General features: G+C 29.2%; 1 protein-coding gene across 7 annotated transcripts in view; it reads left to right on the top strand.

Moving 5' to 3' along the window:
- rg (A kinase anchor protein rugose) overlaps positions 1–24625 on the top strand; it is a 268765-nt gene that overhangs the window by 180286 nt on the left and 63854 nt on the right. For 5 of the 7 annotated variants that reach the window (XM_089227915.1, XM_089227918.1, XM_089227913.1 and 2 more), the window contains 20 exons: positions 52–203; positions 268–432; positions 506–682; positions 774–2331; positions 3303–3383; positions 4153–4363; positions 4424–4577; positions 4639–4953; positions 5006–5104; positions 5165–5330; positions 5475–5630; positions 6534–6616; positions 7502–7682; positions 8053–8349; positions 9283–9409; positions 9480–9588; positions 9713–9891; positions 9982–10129; positions 10206–10338; positions 10654–10790. In XM_089227915.1, the coding sequence (XP_089084041.1) occupies positions 52–203; positions 268–432; positions 506–682; positions 774–2331; positions 3303–3383; positions 4153–4363; positions 4424–4577; positions 4639–4953; positions 5006–5104; positions 5165–5330; positions 5475–5630; positions 6534–6616; positions 7502–7682; positions 8053–8349; positions 9283–9409; positions 9480–9588; positions 9713–9891; positions 9982–10129; positions 10206–10338; positions 10654–10790 (4628 nt within the window). Of the gene's footprint in view, positions 1–51; positions 204–267; positions 433–505; positions 683–773; positions 2332–3302; positions 3384–4152; positions 4364–4423; positions 4578–4638; positions 4954–5005; positions 5105–5164; positions 5331–5474; positions 5631–6530; positions 6617–7501; positions 7683–8052; positions 8350–9282; positions 9410–9479; positions 9589–9712; positions 9892–9981; positions 10130–10205; positions 10339–10653; positions 10791–24625 lie in introns of all 7 variants that reach the window. The other 2 variants (XM_089227916.1, XM_089227917.1) reach the window with 2 other exon arrangements.

Here is a 24625-nt window from a genome sequence, read left to right on the forward strand (position 1 = left end):
TTCTCGTTAAATAAAATAGTATAATGTGTATAATATTTTTATTTATTATAGTGATTCTTAAAGTAGTAGCTACTCTAATTCGTCAAGCAAAACCATCCGAACAATTATTAGAAGTAAAAAAACTATTTTTATCTGACATGACAATACTTTGTAGTAACAATCGCGAGAATAGAAGAACAGTATTGCAGATGTCCGTTTGGCAAGTGAGTACTGAATTCAGAGATATTTTACTTGAATTTTGTTAAATGAATTTCTTATTTATATAAGGAATGGCTGATAGCAATGGCATATATTCATCCAAGAACATGTGAAGAGCAAAAAGTGTCTGACATGGTCTATAACTTATTCACAATGTTACTTCATCATGCTATAAAACATGAGTATGGTGGTTGGCGAGTATGGGTTGATACTTTAGCAATTGTTCATTCAAAGGTAATTTTGATATTTTATGATTTTTTGTGATTTTATAAAAACTTTCATTTAAAATATAATATTATACTTACAGGTATCCTTTGAAGAGTTTAAACTTCAATTTGCTTTAATGTATGAACATTATGAGCGCCAGCGTAGTGACAATATTACAGACCCACGTCTACGTCAGCAACGTCCAATCAGTACCATATCTGGTTGGGAAAATCAACCTCCAGCACCACCTATTACTCATTCTCCATCTGAAACTCCAGTGCGCGTTCTTATTAATTTAATTAAAATTTATTATGACTATACAAATATAATATAATTATAACAGTCTAATTTTTGTTTCTTTGTTTCAGGAATCTACTATTAGTACACCTGTAAAAGATGATCCGATGCTTGAAGAATGTGAAGTAAAAGATGAACAAGAGTTGTCAAAGAATTCAGAAACTACATTAAGAGAGAGTGAAATCAAAAATCAAGAACCATCGATTTTAAGTGAAACTAAAAAATTAGAAAATTTAATAGATATTAAAAATGAAAATAACACCTTGAAAACTCAAACTCAGAGTAATGAATTAAGTTCCACAATAGAAATTTTAAAATCAAATAATGAAACATCAAAAGAAATTGAAAATACAGTTGAAGATACTTCTAAAGAAAATGAAAATGTAGAATCACCCAATGATACAACAATTGATGAATTAGTACCAGCTATTGTAGAGAACAAACACAATATTGTAATAGATTTGAATGAGAAAAATGAAACCAATATTATTGAACAAAACAATGGGATTCCATCAAAAATGGTTGAAGATGTAAATACATATTTGGATATTTCAGAAGAAATTAAATTATTGGATGGTACTGTCAAAAATAGTATTCAGCTAGATAATTCAATCGCTGAAAAATATTTGCAAGTAAATGGTGACATTTTACCTGTTGAACATGAAAGCACTAAACAAAATGTTGATGAAATAATTGAAAACCATATAGTATCTAACTGTGAAGAAGACATTGTGTCAAAAGATATTGAAATAAATACTAGTCTTAACATTCAGCTTAGCGAAGATCTTAAAGATAATATTATTAAAGAAAAAGAAGATATTGAAATTGCAACAATGATTGATTCAGAATCAAATGAAAATGTAAAAGAAAAAATAAATGGCAATATTCTAAATCAAGACAGTATTAGTAATAGTAGTGATAGTGAAACAATTATAAATTCAGAATGTTTACAGCATGAAATTAATGAAAATGGTGTAGAAAATAATATTGGGCAAAATGTTGTTGCTCAACCTATATCTGTGATAACAGTTCAGACATTCGACAATGTCGATAGCGATTGTTCAGAAGCGTATTTAACACCAAATGAACTGAATGATACACCGAAAAAAAAATTAGAAAAAATCAATTTAAATACAAATGATTATACCAGCATTGTTAATGATGATGTTATGTCCCAATTGAATCCGTCCATAGGCTCAAATAATGAAGTGGAAATTCCGTCCAAAAACACATCAGAAGCAATCATAGAACAACAAATAAAAAAGGCAGATATTGAAAATTTAGAAAAATATGATACTAGTGTTGAAGAGAATATAAATATATCAGAAGAAAATGTTAATAAAGTAGAAGATAAAGTTAATAATATAGAAGAAAATGTTAATACAGTAGAAGAGAAAGTTAATAATATAGAAGAAAATATCAAGAAAATAGAAGAAAATGTTGATAAATTAGAAGAAAATGCTGTTAATACAAATGAAACTATCCATAACATAGATGCCAATGTAGTTAAAGTTATAGAACATGTCAATATAGTAAGAGAAAACGAAGTTGATATAGAAAATGATAAAATTATTGAAAACTGTTATGAAACAGAGAATGAGTATAATGAAGATGTGAACAATAAAGCAGGTATAATTTATGACAATTGTTCAAAAGTAGTATTTAGTACTTTAAAACTAGTATTGATTACTGTGTTAACTAAGGATATCAAATGTCTGATGTGACATAATAGCACACCCAGCTAGTTGCTATTCATTCTGGATCACTTAATAATTTTTCTACATAAGTTACCAAAAAAATAATCATTCTAAATAAGATATTTATTTTTAAATGTCTATCAGAGATCATGTTTTGCTTGTCATTACTGTTATAAGTATTTATCTTAACTACGAAAAACAATTTTTATATCAACCCAGTGGCGCCGATCACCTAATTTATCAATGACATATGTCATAGTAGATTTTATAGCTGGGGAGCCCACCAAGAGGTACTGGGGCCTGGTTGTGGTTAGGTTGTGAAAAAAATAGGGTATATTTTAAACACTTCGGGGCCACTGTATCAACCTAATGAATAATGATCATTAGTTAAAGATTGGATTTATGAAATATATAATCACAAATGCATGCTTATGTATGTAACTTTATTTGATACAAAATAATATATTTCAACTTGCAATTTTATTTTAACCTTGATTTTTTATTAGTTTTTTTTTTTTTTTTTTATTAAGTGTTCCGACAATGTCATCTAGCTTTTGATAACATTTAAAAAAATTTTTGAACAGTGTCACAATTGATAATGTAGAATTATTCACAAATTATTTAGTTTGTTTAAAGTTTAAAACTGTATATTTGAAAAAAAAGTAACCTAACATGTTATTTAACTCAAGTTTATTTTTATTTATTTATAAGTGATTTGTATGTTATTTTCTGTTTTAAAGTAATTTTAACAATTTCTTCTTAGGTCTACAATTTTCTAGCCGTACTTATAATAGGTATCTTGAAAACTAACATAGGCTATTGAATTATGTGTTTAAATAATAATATATACTAGTTATTTGTTAATACATTAAATTTATATTATTTTTGTATTTTTAATTTTAGAAAAAGATGAAAATAAATCTATACCAATGACTGAAAATGATATAGACATTATTATGGAAAACAAGAGTCTAGAAACATCAGGTAATATAAATTAATTATAATAAATTAATAACTAGGTATCTGGCATAGGCGTGCGCAGGGGGTATGCAGGGTATGCAGCTGCATACCCTGAAGTTCTGTGAGGGGCGAACATCGACTCTGGAAAATTGAAACATCCAGTTATCAGTTATCAACTACCAAGTATTTGCGAAATTCATACTTCTTGTATTATGTAATGGTATTTATTACAATATTTTTTTTATTAAACAGCAGGTTTTTTCAATATTTGTGAATTGTGTATACATATTATCATAATTTTACGAGCCTAAAATAACTTTCAGGGCGCGCTATTGTCAGCCTTCTGCATATCCTGAAAAAGAGGCCTGCGCACGCCTATGGTATCTGGATTAAATGCTTTAATTACTATCCGAAAATGATCTTTAAAATTATAAAAATGCATTTTGACTGCCAATATGTCCATATAAAGTGACCCAAATACTTTTTTAACATTTCTTAAGGAGGTGAAAATATGAAATTTATGAATTAAATGTGATTTTAATGTAACACCCATTCACTAATTTGTTTTGTTTTTTTTGGTGTTAGTCTCAAACACAACATTTATTAATCTATTCACTATAGATAAATAAAGATGTTATTGATATAACAAAATAGTCACTACTCTTGCTCACTAGCTGGGACTTCCCAAATTTTACATTTATCATTCAAATCTTGATCATAATGATTACATAAATATAATTTCTAATACTTATGACCTGATATAAGCACCTATATTACATTATTTTATTTTTAGAATCTACTTCAGTAAATGGAGTTGAAGACAAAAAAAATAAAAAGACTGAGAAAAAACCAGTTGCTCCAAATATAGACACCAGACCAATGTTTAATCCAGGTCCATCCAGACCTCCCTTTAGAATTCCAGAATTCAAATGGTCTTACATTCATCAAAGATTATTATCAGATGTGCTCTATTCACTTGAATCCAATATTCAAGTCTGGAGAGGGTAACAAATTATTCTATTGAAACACAGCTTGAACAAGTAATTGATTTATTTTATTTACAGCCACTCGACCAAATCAGTTTTGGATTTTGTTAATGGGGCCGAGAATGCAATTTTTGTGGTCAATACTGTACATTTGATCTCACAGTTGTCAGATAACCTGATCATAGCGTGTGGTGGACTATTACCATTGCTTGCGTCCGCCACATCGCCTAATGTAAGTGAATTATTATCTTACTGTCTTAGATGGTATTTTGTTAATTTTATTATAATTCCAGAGTGAGTTAGATATTATGGAACCTACTCAAGGAATGACAGTTGAAGTGGCTGCATCCCTACTTCAAAGATTAGTCAACATGGCTGATGTGTTAGTATTTGCTAGTTCTCTCAATTTCTCTGAATTAGAAACAGAAAAAAACATGTCAAGTGGTGGAATACTACGACAGTGTCTGCGATTAGTATGCACAAATGCTGTGCGTAACTGTTTAGAATGTAAAGAACGTAGTCGTCTGTTAGTCTTACCTTCACAACCAAATAACCCTAAACAGTTACATTTGCAATCACTTATACGAGCTGGTCAATCATCACCTAAGGTAAGTACCATCATGATGAAATTACTGAGATTTGAATATGTTAATGTTTCAGAGTTTAATTGATGGTTCCACAAATCCTATACGTGATCCAGAAAAGCTATTACAAGAAATGGATATTAATCGTTTGCGTGCAGTTATTTACAGAGATGTGGTAAAAGCTTCTATAATGTCTTATTATATAGTTAATTGAACATTTTATTTTTGAAATTAGGAGGAAACCAAGCAAGCACAATTTCTATCATTGGCTATTGTTTATTTTGTGTCTGTGCTGATGGTATCCAAGTATAGAGACATATTGGAACCACCTACAGCAATGTTACAAATACACGGGAACGCTCAACCAAACAATAATCAAACCCGATCAGAAAGTCCGCCAAGTAATACATTTTACCAATAATTAATCATAATATTAATTTTATTTCGTAACCTTTCACACACCATTAAGAATAGTTTAGTGGCACTTAAATGTTGTGTCCCATTGATTTGAACTGGAATTTTAATTGAATTCTTATTGTGCCCAGATTGTCATGGTACAAGACCGTTGTTTCCTCAATGGTCCCATCATGTCTATCCTCAATTCCTACCTCCATCTCACTCGATAGATCCACAAATGCCCCATAACTTCGGCCACCGCAACATTATGTCACATTACGCTGCGCCCTCGTTAGGACAACAAGGTCAGATTATGTTCTACCAAATGTTTTTTTTTTTTTAATCCTTGTCCAATTTTTTATTTGGCCTTAGATAGCACTGTGTTACGCTTGTAAATGAAAAAAAAAAAATAGAAAGCTCCACGCTCAATTTTTTATTTATTTTTAGTGTAGCTAGTATTTACCTTCATTCATTAATTTGGCTCACTGCCCCACAGTTAAATTTTTATTGGTGCCTAAAATATTGTTATTTATAGATAATATTTCCAAAATGTATGAAATTGTAAATATTTACTAATGTCAAATACAGAATTTAAAAATATTGATTTAATCTTATAACATTTAAATTTAGTATGATGTGTAATGTGTATGTTGTATAATCTATATGCATTACACTATTAAAAATGTAGTGAAAAATAATATATTTTTATTTTATTTTATTTTATACTAAACACATTAAAGGAAATTTATATTTAGTATTTAAAAAAAATAACTACATAATTACTCTTTTATTATACTTAAGGAAACCAAATATTTTAATCCTGTTAATATTAAATTACATAGCATTTTTCTAATAAAATATCATATTATTTCATATTAATTTCTATGTTCAGTTTAATGACTTTAATTTTAATAAAATGACTAAATAAACTTATATTTTCAATTTTATTGATTATTCAATGAAATTCGTAATAGAATATTTATGTTACATATTTATTTAACTACTAGTTGTGTTTGACATGCATGGAATCAATTTACATTTTTACAGTAGGGTAGTATGCGTGTTTAATTTCTCAAAATGTCCAATTGATTAAAAAATTCAGTTCGTTTGGTTTGTTTAACTGGCATTAGAAATAGATGGCATGCCAATTACAATATACTTGAAAATGTATGTTATATTTTGAACATCATACAAATTTGTTTCAGCAGATGAGGAAGAATATAATATGATGATGACATCAATGGACAATTTAAATCATACTTCACAAGTGCCAAATATCCCGTGCAATAAGGTAAATTAATTTTCATTATTATTTTTCATTGCCATTAACTGGTTAACTATGGAATTTCTATGCTCTTAGTTCGAAGAGTATACTCTATTACATATTTTGTAGTACCTGTTCAACCAATTTTATTGGAACGAAATGTTATTCAATATTTGCGTTATTCAATTTAAAGCATTAAATCTGTTGTGAATGTTATTCATTTTTCACAAAATTGACAGATTAGTGGTTATTATTTTTGTTTACTATAATTTTCTACTAACTCTTAGTGCTTATATATTTTTGTTTCGTAAAATATTTTTTTGAATCATAATGTTTCCACGTATTTTAAATTATTTTAAATAATTTAAAAAAAGCACATATATTTACCTAGGGACTATGTTTTGTATTTGTACTTATTGGTTATAAAATAAAATGTTTATCAAATGCATCTTAATTGTTGTCAAGAATGTGGGATATTGTTCTACTGTGTTGTTTTATGTTCATTTGTGTAGCAACTGCTCAGAGTACCACCAGTAACATCGTTCAACAATTATAACTTACGCTATCGCCATAATGTCTTAAATAACAAAACTGTATTGGCTCCAAAAAAGGTACTGGCTTAGAGCGCCAACCCATAATACACTGTTTTTTGTAACACAACAATTTGGTATTAATATGCACAAAAGCAACAAATGATAATTTTATTGTATTATACATATTATTATAGGTACTTAACACTGTTGATTAACGCATTAACGTGTTGTTAATATTTTAGTTAGTTGAGCGCACTTATGCTTATGTTAATTTTGTTTAACTGGTCATTCAGGTCTTCGGAATAATACAATTTTACTATTGTAAAATACATAAATTAATAATACCTAATAATTATAAATTTCATTAATGCTTGTTTAGAGTACATGCTCTGAAGAATTAGCATCTACAAGCTCAGCTGCTTGCAGTGATGCTGAAAGTAATGATACTGATGTCAAAGCTAGTACCATAACATCTGCTCATAATGAAGAAGCATGGACCGATGTAAATCTTAACGAGGACTCTCAATCTAACAACGAAGATGATGGAAGAGTACATAGAGGTTAGATAGAATAATATTGATTGCTAATATACCTACAAGCTATGTAATGTATATATAGTATAGATATTATAGGTACATATGTATTATACAATGTAAAAATTAATTGCATTAATAATTAATAGTGAGAGCAACCACACTAATTCAATTGGAATTTAATTAATATTTTCTATAAAAAAAAAAAGATGCATTTATAATTTTTTATCTATTCGGTGCTCTGTACAATTTATTTTTATGAAGAAATACTGATTAATTATGCTAGTAAAAACTGGTATATTTGCCATGTTTTATATGATTTCAATTTAACTACTTATCAGATCTAACATTTCAATATTTATTCATTAAAGAATTTTGTTTCTGTGCTTATTTACAGATATACGTGGAGATAAACCGCTCAGTGAAATATCTGTGGTCAATGTTCCGACATCAAATACACAAAATGTGAACTTGCAAAATCCTGGACATAACGTTGAAGACTTTGGCTTAAAAAATGTCAACTTGCCTCATCAGACGCATTTGCCCAACAGAGAGGCATCTCTTACACACAAATTAGAAGCAGCCCTGGGTTCTGTGTGCCCACTTTTACGTGAAATAATGGTGGACTTTGCTCCGTTTTTGTCGAAAACCCTTGTTGGCTCCCATGGGCAAGAATTGCTAATGGAAGGCAAAGGTAATTATTATATTGAGTTCTATAATTTAGTACTATTTATATGTTACAAATACAGTAGTCACTTGATAATTCGAAATTCAAGGAACCTAGTCAAAAATTTAATTTATAGAGGTTTTCTATTTAGTATTTACCGAGTGTTTGAATAATCGAAGGAAAAATTAATTCAAATTAAAAAGAGGTGAAAAATTGTTTGTATGTACATTGTACATATATGTATATTATATACATATATATATATATATATATATATATTACATATTAAAGAAATCTATTTTTTTTTTTTTTGGTTGTGATAAATTGCTGGCCACAATCTGGTCTATAGCGTTAGGTCTAACTTTACTTACTGATAGTAAGATTTTGATTCGAATTATAGATGAGTGTGTCCCACCAACAGACATTTCGAATTATCGTGAGGGGACCGGAATACATGTATTTCTTCTAATTATAGAGGTTTTTTCAGGGGACTCTGCGTTTAGTTCGATTTATAGAGTTTTTTGAATTATCGAATGACTACTGTATATTCTTAATTGATGTATATAATTATAATATAATATATAAATGATATATAATTATAGATATAAATAGATATAATTATATACATATAATTAAAAACCTAAAGAATATTTAATTAATTTCATTAAAATTTAAAATACATTACAAAATGTACCTACATTTAGTTTATAACTAATATTAGATCTACAATTTGCAATAAATTAATCGTGGTTATTATCACATGAATTAACTAAAAAATGTATTGATGATAATAATAAATTAGAGCGTGAATCGCGTGTTATGGTTCAATTTTAATATATAATATATATCATCAACTGAAATAATTATCTCGTAGTACCTTAGAATTTGAGTTTCGAAAAGAAACAAAGGCAATAAATACCTAAGATTTAATAAATAAAATGTTTCTTTTTTTAATTTTAGGATTGACGACATTTAAAAACAGTCAATCGGTCGTTGAACTAGTAATGTTGCTTTGTTCTCAAGAATGGCAAAATTCGTTACAAAAACACGCTGGTCTTGCATTTATCGAACTCATTAACGAAGGGCGGTAAGTTATTAATAAGGGTTGATTAATTTTTCGAGTCTCAATAACTTCATGTAGCTTTGATTATTATTAGATTATTGTCACATGCCATGAAAGATCATATTGTCCGCGTAGCTAATGAAGCCGAATTCATATTGAATAGGATGCGAGCTGATGACGTATTGAAACATGCCGATTTTGAAGTTCGTATTTTTAATACTATTTTTTTATTTAATATTTTAATAATCAATCACAATTGTTATATTATGTAGGTACGCAGTTCACGTATTAAATACTACTTATATTTTCTGCGTTTTTTTTTTTTAGGCCCACTGTGCTCAGACAACGCTGGAACGCCGAGAAGAAGAGAAAATGTGCGATCACCTAATAACGGCAGCGAGACGTCGGGACAGTGTGGTCGCAAGTCGTATTCTAGACAAAATCTGTAACATATTATCCAATAAACACGGTGCTTGGGGATATCTTCACGAGAACATACCCATAAGGTACCTGTAGCAGTAGTTTTCCGTATATAGAAGTTGACGATAAATTATTGTCATTAACACTGATCACTCTGCACACTGTTCGTTTATTAGAATGTCTCAGTTTTGGAAATTGGACGTATGGGAGGACGACGCGAGGCGACGCAAACGGTTTGTGCCCAATCCGCGGGGAACAACGCATCCGGAAGCCACGTTAAAGGCTGCATTAGAACACGGTGCACCGCAAGACGCTATACTACAGGTCTTTTGACATAATATTATCATCTGGATTTTGTTTCTGTTCAATAAACACTAATGCGTGTTCATTATTATCTCAGGCCAGAGAAGAAGTTTTTCACGCTCAACTGGTGGCTATGAGCACACAAAGCGGCCCGGGTAGTCAATCCTCCGACCTACTTGATGATTCAGAACTAATGACTGATGACAGAGAACTAGACGCCGATCTTGTTGGTAAGTGAACTTCATCGCTTAGCACATTTACGTGAAATTCAACTATTTAATAATAAAATTATTCGCTAATCTTCAATATATATACTTAATCTATACACTATACGGGATCAGCTTGTGTTATGTTACTGCCATCTACAACCTATATATATGGCTATAATATATATAGTATATTATATATATAAATATATATTATTACGTGGTAAATCTATTTAGGAATATATAGCGTACAACTCGTACAAAGATACACGTATCTGGAATATATGTATTTATTTTTTTCATGTCAGTTTAGAGATCGTTATTTTTTGTTTCGTATAGGGCCAGTAAACATCAGCACAAGGGCGTCGTTAATATCTGCTGGAGTTGTTGCACCTGGTATCGTGTCCATAACATCTGCAGAATTATACTTTGAAGTCGATGAAGATGATCCTGAATTTAAAAAACTCGATCCTGAGGTAAGTGCTTGATTCTATATAAGTATTTGGCTTATTTATTCATGGATAGGTATGTTTGTTTGTACTCAAAGATTTATTTGTTTATGGAGCTCAAATATATTGTACAACGAATTCAATGACATATTATACGACGCATTTAGTAAAACTAATAGGTTAGGTGAACATTTACGGTTGAATACCTACTATTGTGGCATTGCAGTCCCTTTAAAATTTGATCCATCGTAACCAAACTATGTTAACACTGAAATGTTGTATGTTCCGTTGGAATCATAATATATTATATTGGACTTATTATTATTATAAAATTGTATTGAAAATTGAAATTATATAATTAATGAATGCACATTTACATGATGCTATAAATCAAATCTTATCGCCTTTGGTTTTTGTATAAATAAATGCTTTACCCCAATTTTCTATGTAATTGATCTCTGTGAAACTATAATTAATCAATGTCATGCACAACGAAGAATTTTTTCTCAGCAATCAATGTAAATTGTTGTATCTTATACGGATCGTATTGGACGTAACATATCGTTCATTATGTTTGTCAATGTATTATTATGCTATAGGAGACTTAATAACGAATGGAATCATAATATGTTCAAACCGTTTTATAACGTACACCCGTTCACCAATCGATATTATGATAATTACTTATTTTCCCTTTTTACACGATTAAACTTTCAGTGCTATTTTTTTGAATTCTTACAAATGCATAGTTGATACTCAACGATATAGCATATTTAACTTTTCATTTATAACCCTGGAATTGTTATATATTTGAATAAAATAGGTCGTATAAACAGTTTTAAAATTTTGAATACGACTCTAGTACCTATAGTAAAAACCTTAACATTACATTTACAAGATTGAATTTACAATATAATTATATAATATAATATACCAATTACTAGGATCCAAAATATACACTGCACCAAATCATTATTATTATTATTATTATTATTTTGTGGAAATTATCTCCCTGCACCCTAAGATTTGCACCACTAAGCGCAGTGGGATCTAGGGGGTGCGAATAATCCATATGTAGCCGTTAAAATTAAAGTTGAAAACTAATTTAAATGTGTAAACATATCTATATAATATGATATATAATAATATATTGTTTATATTATTCATCTAGTTCTCGTTTGACTTAAGGTATAAATTAATAAGAGTATCATTCATAAAGTAATTTGGAGTTCATTCATTGATTTTTTTGTGTCTTATAAATTATATATCAATGGAAATCGATTAATATTTTTAAAACACCGTGATTTAATAGTTTTTCCAATCACTAAGAATGGTAATGCGTCAATGCGTGATATTCATTATAGTATTTGCATAAACCATCACAGTTACCCAATATTTAATAACTTTATAATCAGGTGCTGACGATTCACGGCGTGAATATATTATCTAAATTAAAGTGAGCCGTAGTAGATAATAAAATAATCTAATAGATCTGTACACAATAAAACGAACATGACGAATGATAAAACTAAATTAAACTAAACTAAAAACAAATTTGTACAAACATTTATAGAATACGAAATTGACGTTAATATTGACGTGCGGATTTACTGTAAGAACTTGCATGTGATTTTTATACATATCTACTAAAAATCTAAAGCACAAAAACTGCGTTCTGAAAAAATAATAATATAACACTGTTTGCTTGTACAAATATTAATCGCAAGTTAACGTATGTACCTACCTATATATTATATATATTATGTGTATTTAGTACCTATATATGATATATTAATACGCATGGAATTTTAGAAATCTGAGTTCAGCTTCTATTAAGCATTTGCCATGACTAAGCCGATTGTTCCTGCGTACGCATATATATATAGGTTGGTACCTGGCTATATGTGAACCACACGGTGGTGTCCATAAATACAAATAGTACATCAGCCGTATTTAAACCTAATGGTAAACATAAATAATTGACTGACGTTAAATATTGATAGATTATTGCATATCCGTTAGCCATAACTCATCGGCGTACGAGTATATATGTATTATAATACAATACATACATATTAGGTACATATGTATACCAGTGGTCGATCGTCCTATTAGACCGTATGCGCAGGAAATATGTTTACGCAGGTTCCATGATAAATAGTGAAATTATTGTAATTCAATATAATATATAGGTGTATATATATACATATATTACAGTAGTCTATACCTTTAATAGTATCGAAAAGAGGCCTACACATCGCGGTCGTCTCGTCATTATTATCCATATTATTATGACTTGAGGCCACCGACATGTGTCTGTCAAATACTACTGTTTGGGCACACACACTCGCGTGCGCGGATTACCGTTGAAGAAATATATTATATATTTCGGTAGAATAAATTACGAGACGACCAATACACACTGAAATTTAATAATATGCGTGTCGCTCCTGTGGGGGCTGTCGGACTCGATTTTGCGTATTAACGTTGAACATTTATAATACTGTAGGCCGCGACGAAGCCGAGTAGCAACTGACTAGAGATGAAAATATTAAGCAGATTACATAATTAGTTTTACGCCTAATATAACCTTAATATTATCTGATGATTGGTGGATGATAACTGTGAACCAAAAAATACCTATTATATATTTATGTAAAAAAGTCAGCCGTTGCCGTCGGATAGCTTTTTAAAGATATATCTAAGAAAACGGATTTTATATTAACAAGATACAGGAAGAAATTTACGAAACTGTTGCAAACACTTAATTTGTTAAATTGCTTATTTATTCAACAACAGAAACGTATACAATATTAGTTATTTGTACAGTAGGGTCTCGATAATCCGAACGAGATTGGGGAAAGGGGTCGTTCGGATTAGCGATTTGTTCGGATTACCTATGGCTTAAAAAAAAAACATCAATTTTATTTTTATTTAAAATATGAAATTTTATTTTTATTTGTATTAATCGTGTAAAAACTCGTTATTTCAAAAGACATTGAATACATAAAAATATTAATATTAATTATGAACTTTACCATTTAAAATATTGATTTTTTTTTGTACATTGGTTCCCGTTATGAATTGGTAGCCTTGTCCCACATAATTGAAAAACTTTATTACCGGGAAATATTATTTACAAATACATACATAATATGTACATATTATGTAGTATGTACATATTATGGCGATAAGATAATTCTCAAGCCCGTTCGGATTACCGCGTCTTTCGGATTAGCCTGTGTTCGGATAATCGAGACCCTACTGTATTTATAATTACGGATCGTCGCTTTTGCTCCCAGATCAATGAATTTCAGTGATTTTTATAAGTTTTTTTTTTTGAATGATGATTTTCCGGAGAGACTTATACCTTTAATATACCATCAATCTACACTATTGTGCTTGTACGCTGAAACGAATGCTGCGCTGTGATGTGTGTAACAATATGTTCTGTATTTAGATTGTCGGTGTGGTAATTTCAATCACGTGCTTATACTTTTATTTTTTTTTAATCGAACGTTTATAACAAATAATTATAGATGGTTTTTGAAAAAACGATCCGCGCAAACTACTAATTTATTGCCAAATCACTTGCTTATAATTCTTAAAGATAGTGTGGCGTATAATGAATCATTGCCGTTTGCTGCATGTTCCTATTTTAAAATGGAAATAAACGTAAAAACAAAATAGATGATATGTATATTCGGCTGCAATACGATTGCGCGCGGTCCTTATCAACGGTACCTTTTTAGGTGTACGATTGCGCGTGCTAAATTCTTTTTGCTTCTAAGCAATGTTGCCAAATATACAGATTATGGTAAAGGTTAATGCATGGTAAATATCCGAACTTTTTAGGTAGACTAAGTGTGAATATAAAGTATCTGTTATTTTTTGTAACTATTTGTACTATTTGTAACTTTTTATACTATTTTTGACTGATTCATTGACACGTGATGTCACGTTTAAAATGTTATTAGAAATAAATACAATAACAACATGATATACGACAAATAACAAATTTTTTTAACATTTTTTTTAATTATAATAATAATTTTAAATTTTAATAATTAATTGGCAACGTCGCATCCAATTTTACGCGCAATCGTACGCTTTTGAATAGTCAAAAGCATGTTCTTTGTTATTCCGGCACCGCGCGCAATCGTATGCCCAAAAAGGTAAAACGCGCGCAATCGTACTCCACCGCTATAGTAGATATAATATGTGTGTTAAAAATTATTGTAACAATGTATATTTAATTTCTCCCTGCCGGGTCGTCCAATGTATATGATATTAATTCTAACACAATATATAATAGTAATAATAATAATAAATGTAATAATGCTAGAAGTCCGTTTTGTGTAGTCGAATTCGTTCGCTGTCAAGACTTTATACTTAGGTATACGCTGCACTGTGCTTATATACGCGTATCACGCTATACCTACTAAAGTATAAGTCTCAACTAAATATATATATTTTCAGTCGTCAGGTTAAAATGTAAAATATTATGTTAAATTGCAAGCTATTATACGTTTTATGGGAAATTGCGACGGATAACATATAATAAAAACGTTTTAAATAGGTATTTGTTTTTATAATAATGTTATGTATATGTAAAAGATTTAACGCTATGTTATTAATTAACGCGGTAATATTTACGGTGAGATATTATAGGTTTAATATATATCTATACATATTGTATGTAGGTATATTTTTTTTAAATACAAAAGTAAAATAAGCGATATGAATAATATAAAACCGGAGGAGTGATAAACAAATATTATCGTGGTTGAACGCTGCTGGAGTGTATGACTAAATGGCGCCTCTCGACGGGATACGTGGCGTTTAGTGCTTTAGGGGCATAGGATTTATTTCCAACAACCTGTTCTGAGATTCGGCGACGCTTCTTGATCATCGCCTGTAAAAGTGCTTGTATGTGATATCGTTAGTTAATTTTTATTTTGTTTTGACAATTAATAATTTTTTTTATTCAGATTTTCGACGATGAGAGAAATCTTAACTAGTTAAGTATATTATTTGTTTAGTGTAGGTACGACCAATCTACTGCTGTAATATCTTAAAATAATATATTTTTCAGTAAAACATTTTAAATAAAAATATGACTGGCGTCGTTCTTTTATGTTATCCGTTCATATAAATTACTAATAATAATACAAAAACATAAAATTACATTTCTTTAACAACAAAATAAAGAATAATTATTAATAAATTAATATATAACTTACAACAAGTCTAATAATTATATATAATACTACAAGAATTAATGCAGGCTAATGACCGGCGATGTCGAAGCCTTATTTCTAATAAAAAAAAAATAAGAATTAATGATTCAATTATATAATTATGACTATAATCGATATTTTAACTGTTAATATTTTAAGAATCTAAAATTAAATTGAATAATTACTTTTTATTTACCTGGGTAGGTATATAATGTATAATCGCTGTAATATTAATATTACATAGTAGTGGGGTATTTAAAAATTACACATTTAAGTACTTACACGAATTCGGTATAATCTATATAGCTCATATTATGGTATACTTTGGCGATTTATTAATTGCAAAAATAACGATTATATAGCATATTTCTGAATTATAAATCATTCGAATAATTAGATTACCTACTTATCTAACTTTGTTATTTAGATCTCGAGTTTTTCTTTCAATTAATCTAAAATATCGTTTTAATGTTTTAATATGAACTGATTTAGTATATATATATACGAAACTATAATAAATGTATATTGCTACAAATGACAGATGATTTCATAAAATATTTTTTATAATATTTGGAACACGATAATATAATAATAAACGGTAATCTGAAAAAAATCGTAAGGTTTCATGTTTAGTGTTTACACAACCGATATATAAGTAGTCGCAACTATGTTTGATTTATGAGTTACCGGACTGCACGCTGTGCTGGGGCATTTTAACTAAATTTTCGGCCATTATTTATTATATTCCAATAAGAAACGGTGGACACATGAGATGCGTCTGACAGTTGTGCGTTGTTGTTCCTTTATAGGACAACCCATTAAAATAATATGGAAGTGTCTAGGTACGTACATATTTTCAATTTAATCATAAACATATTATGCAGATTAAAGATAAATAACAAAATTAAGTAACTAATCATGATTGTGAATTTAATCTATACTCTATAATTTCAAAGTATTATGTTGTGTATGTGGAATCGGTTTAGTGTTTCATTATTTCATAGCAATGACCAATATTTATCATAGTGCATTAAATGGCATAAGTACAGATTTTTTTGAAAAATATCTGATTAACATTTTTAGTTTTATCTTTTTTTCGTTTCACTCGCTTTACTATAGGTATAGCTCGTAACATTTCTATAGACAAATTAAAATATATAAAATACCTAATATAAAATTAGATTATACTTCCATGTTAAACAATTATTCTTAAGTAACGGTTATCAAACCTCTATAATTTTGGAACCTTTATTTTTAATATTGGCTACTTTAATCTATATTAAATGAGTACCAACTTATAATATTTTTATATTTATTAATACTGCGGCTAGTATGAACTTTTAATAGTACGCAAGTACCACTGTTATTAAATCTAAACAATAATAATAATCGTGACTATTTTGCGGATATAATAGGGATATAATATATAAGGTGTTCTAAAATTGTATATAAACTTTTAAGCTGAGGAATTCGTATGTTTGAATGCACTATAATCTCACAAACCATACTGGATCGATTTAATTAAACTCATATAGGTTCCTCGAGACTAAGGGGAACAGACTTTTATTTTTTCTATTTCTATAACTATAAAATGGTTCATAAACGATTGTAGTTTTGGCTTAAAAAAATTGAATCTTTTTTATAAGATTGCCAATGGTTTCAGGAATACGATATAATTGATCGTTTAGCTTACCCGCCATATATGTTGGTATGCAATTTTTAAATTCAAATAAAAAAATTATATTAAATGTATTGTTTGTTGTCCTAATGTAGGTAGGTACTAAAAAAGGCAATGAATGTTCTTATGTTTATATATAGCTTATACTTATATTAGGTTCGAAGTCTATTCAACCGATTTTTACGTATGTTTTAGAGATTGAAGTTTTTAGAGATGTCAGAAGGGAAGTTTAAAAATTAGTCTTAACTACGTTATATAATATTCCAAGTCTATATCTAATTCGCTACGGATTTGCCCATCTCGGCCGAATTAGTTCACATAACGATTTGTCCATGAACTAATCTGGTAAACTAATACACCGATATAGCGCCGTGTTTTATGTTTGTTCATTTTTTCTTGAGTAAAGTGGGGGTTATAGGTACAGCTGGTATATAATATAAACTGATATTGATGTATTAACGTTATACTTAATAACTAATAAACTGCCTGGAGTATGGTTGTTTTAAATACAATTCATATAAAATAATGATTGAAAATAATTTTGGGAATATGATTTCTTAAATATTATAGGAATATGGGAGGTACCTATGTGTAATATAGGTATAAATGAAATGATCATTATTTTTAGTCGATGAATATATTTATTAGCTTTACCCATGTTTAATAATGCTTTAATTATACAACATAATAAAATAGAATAGCATATATTCACTGCAGTCTGCGGGCCAAATTATAGGTACGGATAATTAAAAACAAATACCAATAATGAGATTGAAATAAATTGTTGTTATTTACTATAGACATTTGTGAATAGTCGAGATCCTAATAATATATGATGGCGTCTTATTGAGCATCATATATACCTAATCAATGCGGTGAACGAATAAATTTAAATGATAATATTCTGAGCATATATATAGTAGAGAGAATGTGTATAATATTAAATATATATACTCACACACACGCACGTGTGCACGCATATACATTGAAAATCGGTCTGGTTGCGACCGGATCGGATGATGAATGGTTCTGTGTGGCGTCATTAGGAGAGCCCCATGTCCAGCGCCCAGGGGCCAGACGTTCAGAAACAATTTATTATTATATTACTGTTATTTTTATTATAATAATAATCAACATTGCGCATATAGTCTTGTGCCATTAAATTATTAACCAGTCAAATAAAAACAAACAAGACGAGGGCGTAAAACTATCCATTCAGCGGCCCACCAGATCGTTGTCGGTGCGATCGTAAAAAACGCATAAGTATTATATATACTATATACTCGCGTGTGTGTCCGCTCGTCCATTTATAATTTCATATTACCTTACACACTATCTCAATACCTATATTATTCGCGAGCAGGCGTGTGATCAAAATTTAGCTGTTATATTCATAAACCCGTGGTTTCTTACCTATATATAATACTATAGTGGTGGTAAATCAATTAAAGGGTATCGCGGGGGGTATATTTTTCAAATTACTTTTAAACCGTAAAAAATAAATTCAAATTGTTATGTACCAATTATGTGTGCATATTGTGGAAAATCGTGTATTTTATTTTAGTTGTTCGAATTGCAATATTTATATCCCTTGCATTATGCTTTATTACTACACAAGTGCTGATTAGCGACTTACAAGTATTTACACAATTTCCAGTTGTAAACGACTGAAATTTTCTTTTTGATATTAACAAACAGTTATTGTGTCACTGTTATTTGTTATTGATTATATTAAATTTGATTAAGTTTGGTTGTTAACTGTGAAAATGGTCATTAGAACTAAGAAACTGTTCCTCTCTCGTAATTTGAATGTGTGCAGGTGACGATAATGATGTCCATATCTTGTAATAATAATTGTTATTGTTGACATTCTATGTAATCGTATCTAAAATGTAGTCCGCAAAGTGCTGTGTCTATAAAATATAATGTGGCGTCCAATATAAACGAAATACTGCACTTGTGTGGTGTTTTCGTAATTTAATGGCTTTTATGGTTTAGTTATCTCTTATACATAGTTTTAAATTACCTATACCTCAGTAATTTAATCAATAATAACCTGAATGCATGAATATATTTTGTGAACGTTTTTCGACAACCCGTGTTTGTTATCTAGATGATTTTTCGGTCAACACGCGTATCGGATTCCGCCATTTGAATCGATCCATAATCTATAAATTATATAATAGTAATAATTTTCGAATTGTTGACCGGAAACAACAGTGAAAATAAGCCTTAATTATACTTTACGGAGAAGATTATGGTAGTAAAAAAACATATAAATTTTAAAAAAAAAGAAGAAAATACGCCCGTGTCATATCTAATTTAATACCGTGTACACCATAGTCCATAATGGCCAAATATTTGTGAGGATCTTGTGTCTTAGAATGTCCTTTGGCTCTACAGGAGTTCTCCGATGACCCGACGCGATAATAGTACATAAATCTCTGACCTTGTGCCGTATGACTGCCTCCGTAGCTCATCCTATAACCGTTCGCTTGTAAAATTAAACAAACAATCGGACAAGCTCGAAGACTGTTTTTCTATGCATCCGAGACAATATAACGATGGGCGTATATGTTAATATTTCAAATTAATTACGGCATATGTGGTAAAAAACTTAGCGCTGCGGGTAGTTTTATTAAAATACAAAAACACACACACACACACACATTATATATATATAATACACACACATATCATATACCTATTTAAATAATATATATACAAGTATAAATGTTCCGTCAACACAAGTGCCCAGCTATCCATTATTACATATTACGAGACTTCGCCCACCTATCGAGATCTGAAATGATACCTGCGGCCCATTATTATACGATTGTTTTCATTACTTCTTAAAGAAACGATATCGTCCCGTTTCAACAGCTGATACGATTTCGTTTATTCAAATTATGATATATGTTAAATATACCCACGTATTTTTTGTCCAGTATACAACTCTTTTATTATATGAATATATATATATATATACGAAGGTAATAAAGTGGAGCTAAATTAGGTATTGCATTTAAAATATTTTTTCTAAACAATGAATTCGGCTAACAACAACAATAATAATAATACATTTCAAGTATTGTATAATTATTGCATAATGACTTATAAATATATCGATGGTTAATTTACGAAAAAATAATACCTGATTAATTAGGTTTTTATAAGTGATTATGATCTCGATCTTTATAGATTATTAATAATTCATAAGCTGGCAATAATTCGTAAGTATCATCGTATATTATTTATTTAAATGTTCACATTTTGTTTGTGAAAACAAATTTCAATTACCTTACTACTTTTTCATGGTCAATGGTCAATGGTCTCATTAAACAAAATAGCGTTTCTCATAAATAATTTTGATAGTACTTAATTATAATAAATATATTTTATAGCTTGCAGTTTATTATTGGTTGTATAATAAGTACCTACCTATTTTTTTACTATTAATAATTATTTTACACTGTATATTGAACAGCAGTATAAAGTAATTTTAATTTATTATTTGCTGTACCTATAATCTTCTGCATTAGCATTATATATCTGATTTTAGTTTTAATACATTTTAAATCAAACTTTTAACTTTCTTTTACATTCTTAGACAAAAAAATCTATTAAAAGAAATCGTTAATTTGTGTCGTTATATTATGATGATTTGCAGAATCACAAGAAAAATCACGAATATTTTACATCGAATACAACCCCATGCGTTTGATCAACACTTCATGTACCCATATGTATAATAATCCACAATATTAAAACATTTTTCTTGAATTGATGTATGTATAAATACAAACTGTTTGAATTAAGGTTTACCGGAACTCATTTCGTGTTATGTTAAACAAAATAAATAAAATAAAAAAAAACACATACATTATAATATGGATGGGCGTATTTTAACCGGTAGAGTAAAAGATATTAGGATTTATGAGTTTTGACGTTGTCCAGTTATCGGGTGCGTCTGAGAACCGGTGCCGATGGTGATAATTGAAAAGTTATTACCTACAAGAAAACTGGCGTGGCGTACACTTTATGCGTAACTGATGATTTGTTGAACATACAGTTCTAACGAATTTTTCTCCAAATACACTTGACGAGTTAGTACCTTTTAAAATTTAAAGTATACCAATAAATTATGATTCAAATTTTGTTTACATATTTTTTTATTAATATTTTTGTTGATAATGCAATTGAATATTTTATATCGTTTGCGATTTAAATCATCACCGGTTTGCACCACGACGCTCGACGGTCCGTTTAAGAATAATTATTTGTTTAAGTAGATGTGAACGTGATTATAGTGGTCGGGTGCCATAAATCAACATTAGGCCGTATGTGCGCCATGTGCCTTCGGGTGGTACCTCGGGTTGCACCAGAACACTGTAATTAACGAATTATTTCAATAACGATTCGATGACCACCCATAGATGATTTGATAATTAAAACATGCTCGGAGAACAATACCTTATGTTCTTTATTCATAGATTATTTTTATTTTATAGGAACGCAATAATTTTGATTAAAATTATTTTTTATAACCGTTTCAAAATCGTAAGTTTGTTTTACTTTCGTTAAATATATTGTGTCATATAACAGAATTGTTGTTGAAACACATTCATTACACGTATTTTAATATAATTGTCTTTGTTTTTTTGTTTCTAACGTATTTGAATCAATAGCTTATATTTTAACGCCATTCGATTAATAGTTTCTATTATAACGTTATGACGTTGTATTTTAAAATTGTATATTATTTATGTATATTATTATATAGTGTATAATGTTTAAATAATATTTTTGACGATCAAAATATCTCGTGGTTACATTTTTATTTTAAGGCTTAGTAAATTTATGTCCCATAAACATTGTGTGTGTAATGTTTTTATTGTTTTACAAGAGTATTATATATTATATATATATATAATTTTTTTTAAACAGTTCACAATTTAATGTTTTATAGAAATTCAAGGATAATTTATGCTTACATTTCGTTTAATTGATGGGAATATTGTATTAACTATTAGTACACGTACTATATTATACTGTGATATTAGTTTTCATTATAATTATTACCATTAGTCATCGTGGGAATGTTTTTTTTATTTATTTTTGACTTTATGAATATTCTTATAGAGTATCAAAGTAATATCTGCCCACCTTGTTAAAAAAAAAAAAAAACTTATCTTCTTTATAATTCTATGAATACTTTTCTGTTAGTGTAACATTTCAATGAAATCTATCTTAACGGTTTTTATAAGTTCTTTCAATTTTTTCACCAATATTTCATTGAAGTATAATTTTATAGAACTACAAATATTTAAATCTGAAACAGAATATTTCCTTGGTATTTGACGAGATTTTATTGTTATTTATTTAGGTTGTAAAAATTGAATGAAAAGTAAGATACTTATTTTTGAAATGGTTACGAATTTCTTATTTTTATATTACTTGCAAAATGAATAAAAAAAAATATCAGTGACAAAAAAATACATATAATATATATATTTAATAATAAATAAAAAAAGTATTTTCTTATATCGTCCGGTCGGGAATTCCACTATACCTGGAACATATTTCGTTCGTATACTTAAGACGTCAATGGACCAAGGAAAGTGTCTCTGTGTAATATACATCAATATATCAAACGTGGGCTAGCGGCGGGGGGTCCAGACCACTGCGGGGAGTCGACATTAAAACAAAAAAAACCAAACAAACACAAACAGTGGGGAAAAGAAGCATACTCTTCATGACTGTCGTCTCTCAGAATTACACTTACAGAATTACAGACGATATTTCCCTTCTTGGTCGCCTTGCGCACGCTCAACCGGTATACAATAAGTCTCCTGGTGCCATCGCGAGAGGAGTGAATGAGAATAATTGGCTCGGTGGTGGATAAACATAAAAACACACACACATTAATATAGTCGGTAAACACACCGTTGAAGGGTTAAAAAAAAAAAAAAAGTTTTGGTATAAAAAGTCTTCGAGCCATTCATGTGTGCTATTTGATAAACCACTTCATCCCTATACCCATCATAGTATCATACATATATTTCTCCATAGCATGATATTTAATGGTAAATTAATCATAGTTTATAAGTTATCTTGTTATCTAATATAATTCAACAATAATATATAAATATACACATTATATACAACCATAAAATAATAGAATATACCATAATAAATGGGATACGCCGGTATACAATTAATCATGTAACTGTAATTTTGGGTCACATTTTTTACATTAAGTTATTTTTTCATGTACTTATTCAAAAATCAATTAATTCAAATTTGTAAATTATGCTTTTTTGTAAAATTTAAACATGCAATTTGTCTATTATTTGGAAAATTAGTGAGGTGCTTTTTTTGGTACACTTGTTAGTTGTTTTAAATTGCTTTTAACCAAATGGTGACACCATTCGTCACCATTGCAAACGTGCTAATAATAAATAAAATATGTCTATCTAACTTTACACAACATTATTTTTTTTATTTGAAATTGGATTATTTTTTTGAATGTTATCATTGTTCATTTTTCACACGTTTTGTTTAAAATGTTAAACTATCATACAATATATTTGGCATAGGCGTGCGCAGGGGGGATGCCGGGTATTCCATGGCATCCCCTGCGGTCTGCGGAGTCAGCTTGTTTTTTTTTTTTTACATTTTTATAAACAGAAATCAGTTTAGAAATTTTTAACAGTTCAGGCTACGTATTTTATTTTATTTTTTTAAATTTTTATCAAGTACATTTCCATTGATAGTAGAAGTTGGGATAATCCCGAATCCGACGATATCACCGCGACCCAGTGATTGGCATCCCCTGCGAAAAAAGTCTGCGCACGCCTATGATATTTGTTATGGTGGTTGGTGTAATTAAAATATATTATTTGTATTGGATAAACAGTGGTATTATTATTGTTATAAATAAT

This window comes from Diuraphis noxia, unplaced genomic scaffold (genome assembly GCF_037042655.1).
Source record: "Diuraphis noxia isolate RWA-SAM2 unplaced genomic scaffold, SU_Dnox_SAM2 contig0004, whole genome shotgun sequence".
Taxonomy (NCBI): domain Eukaryota; kingdom Metazoa; phylum Arthropoda; class Insecta; order Hemiptera; family Aphididae; genus Diuraphis; species Diuraphis noxia.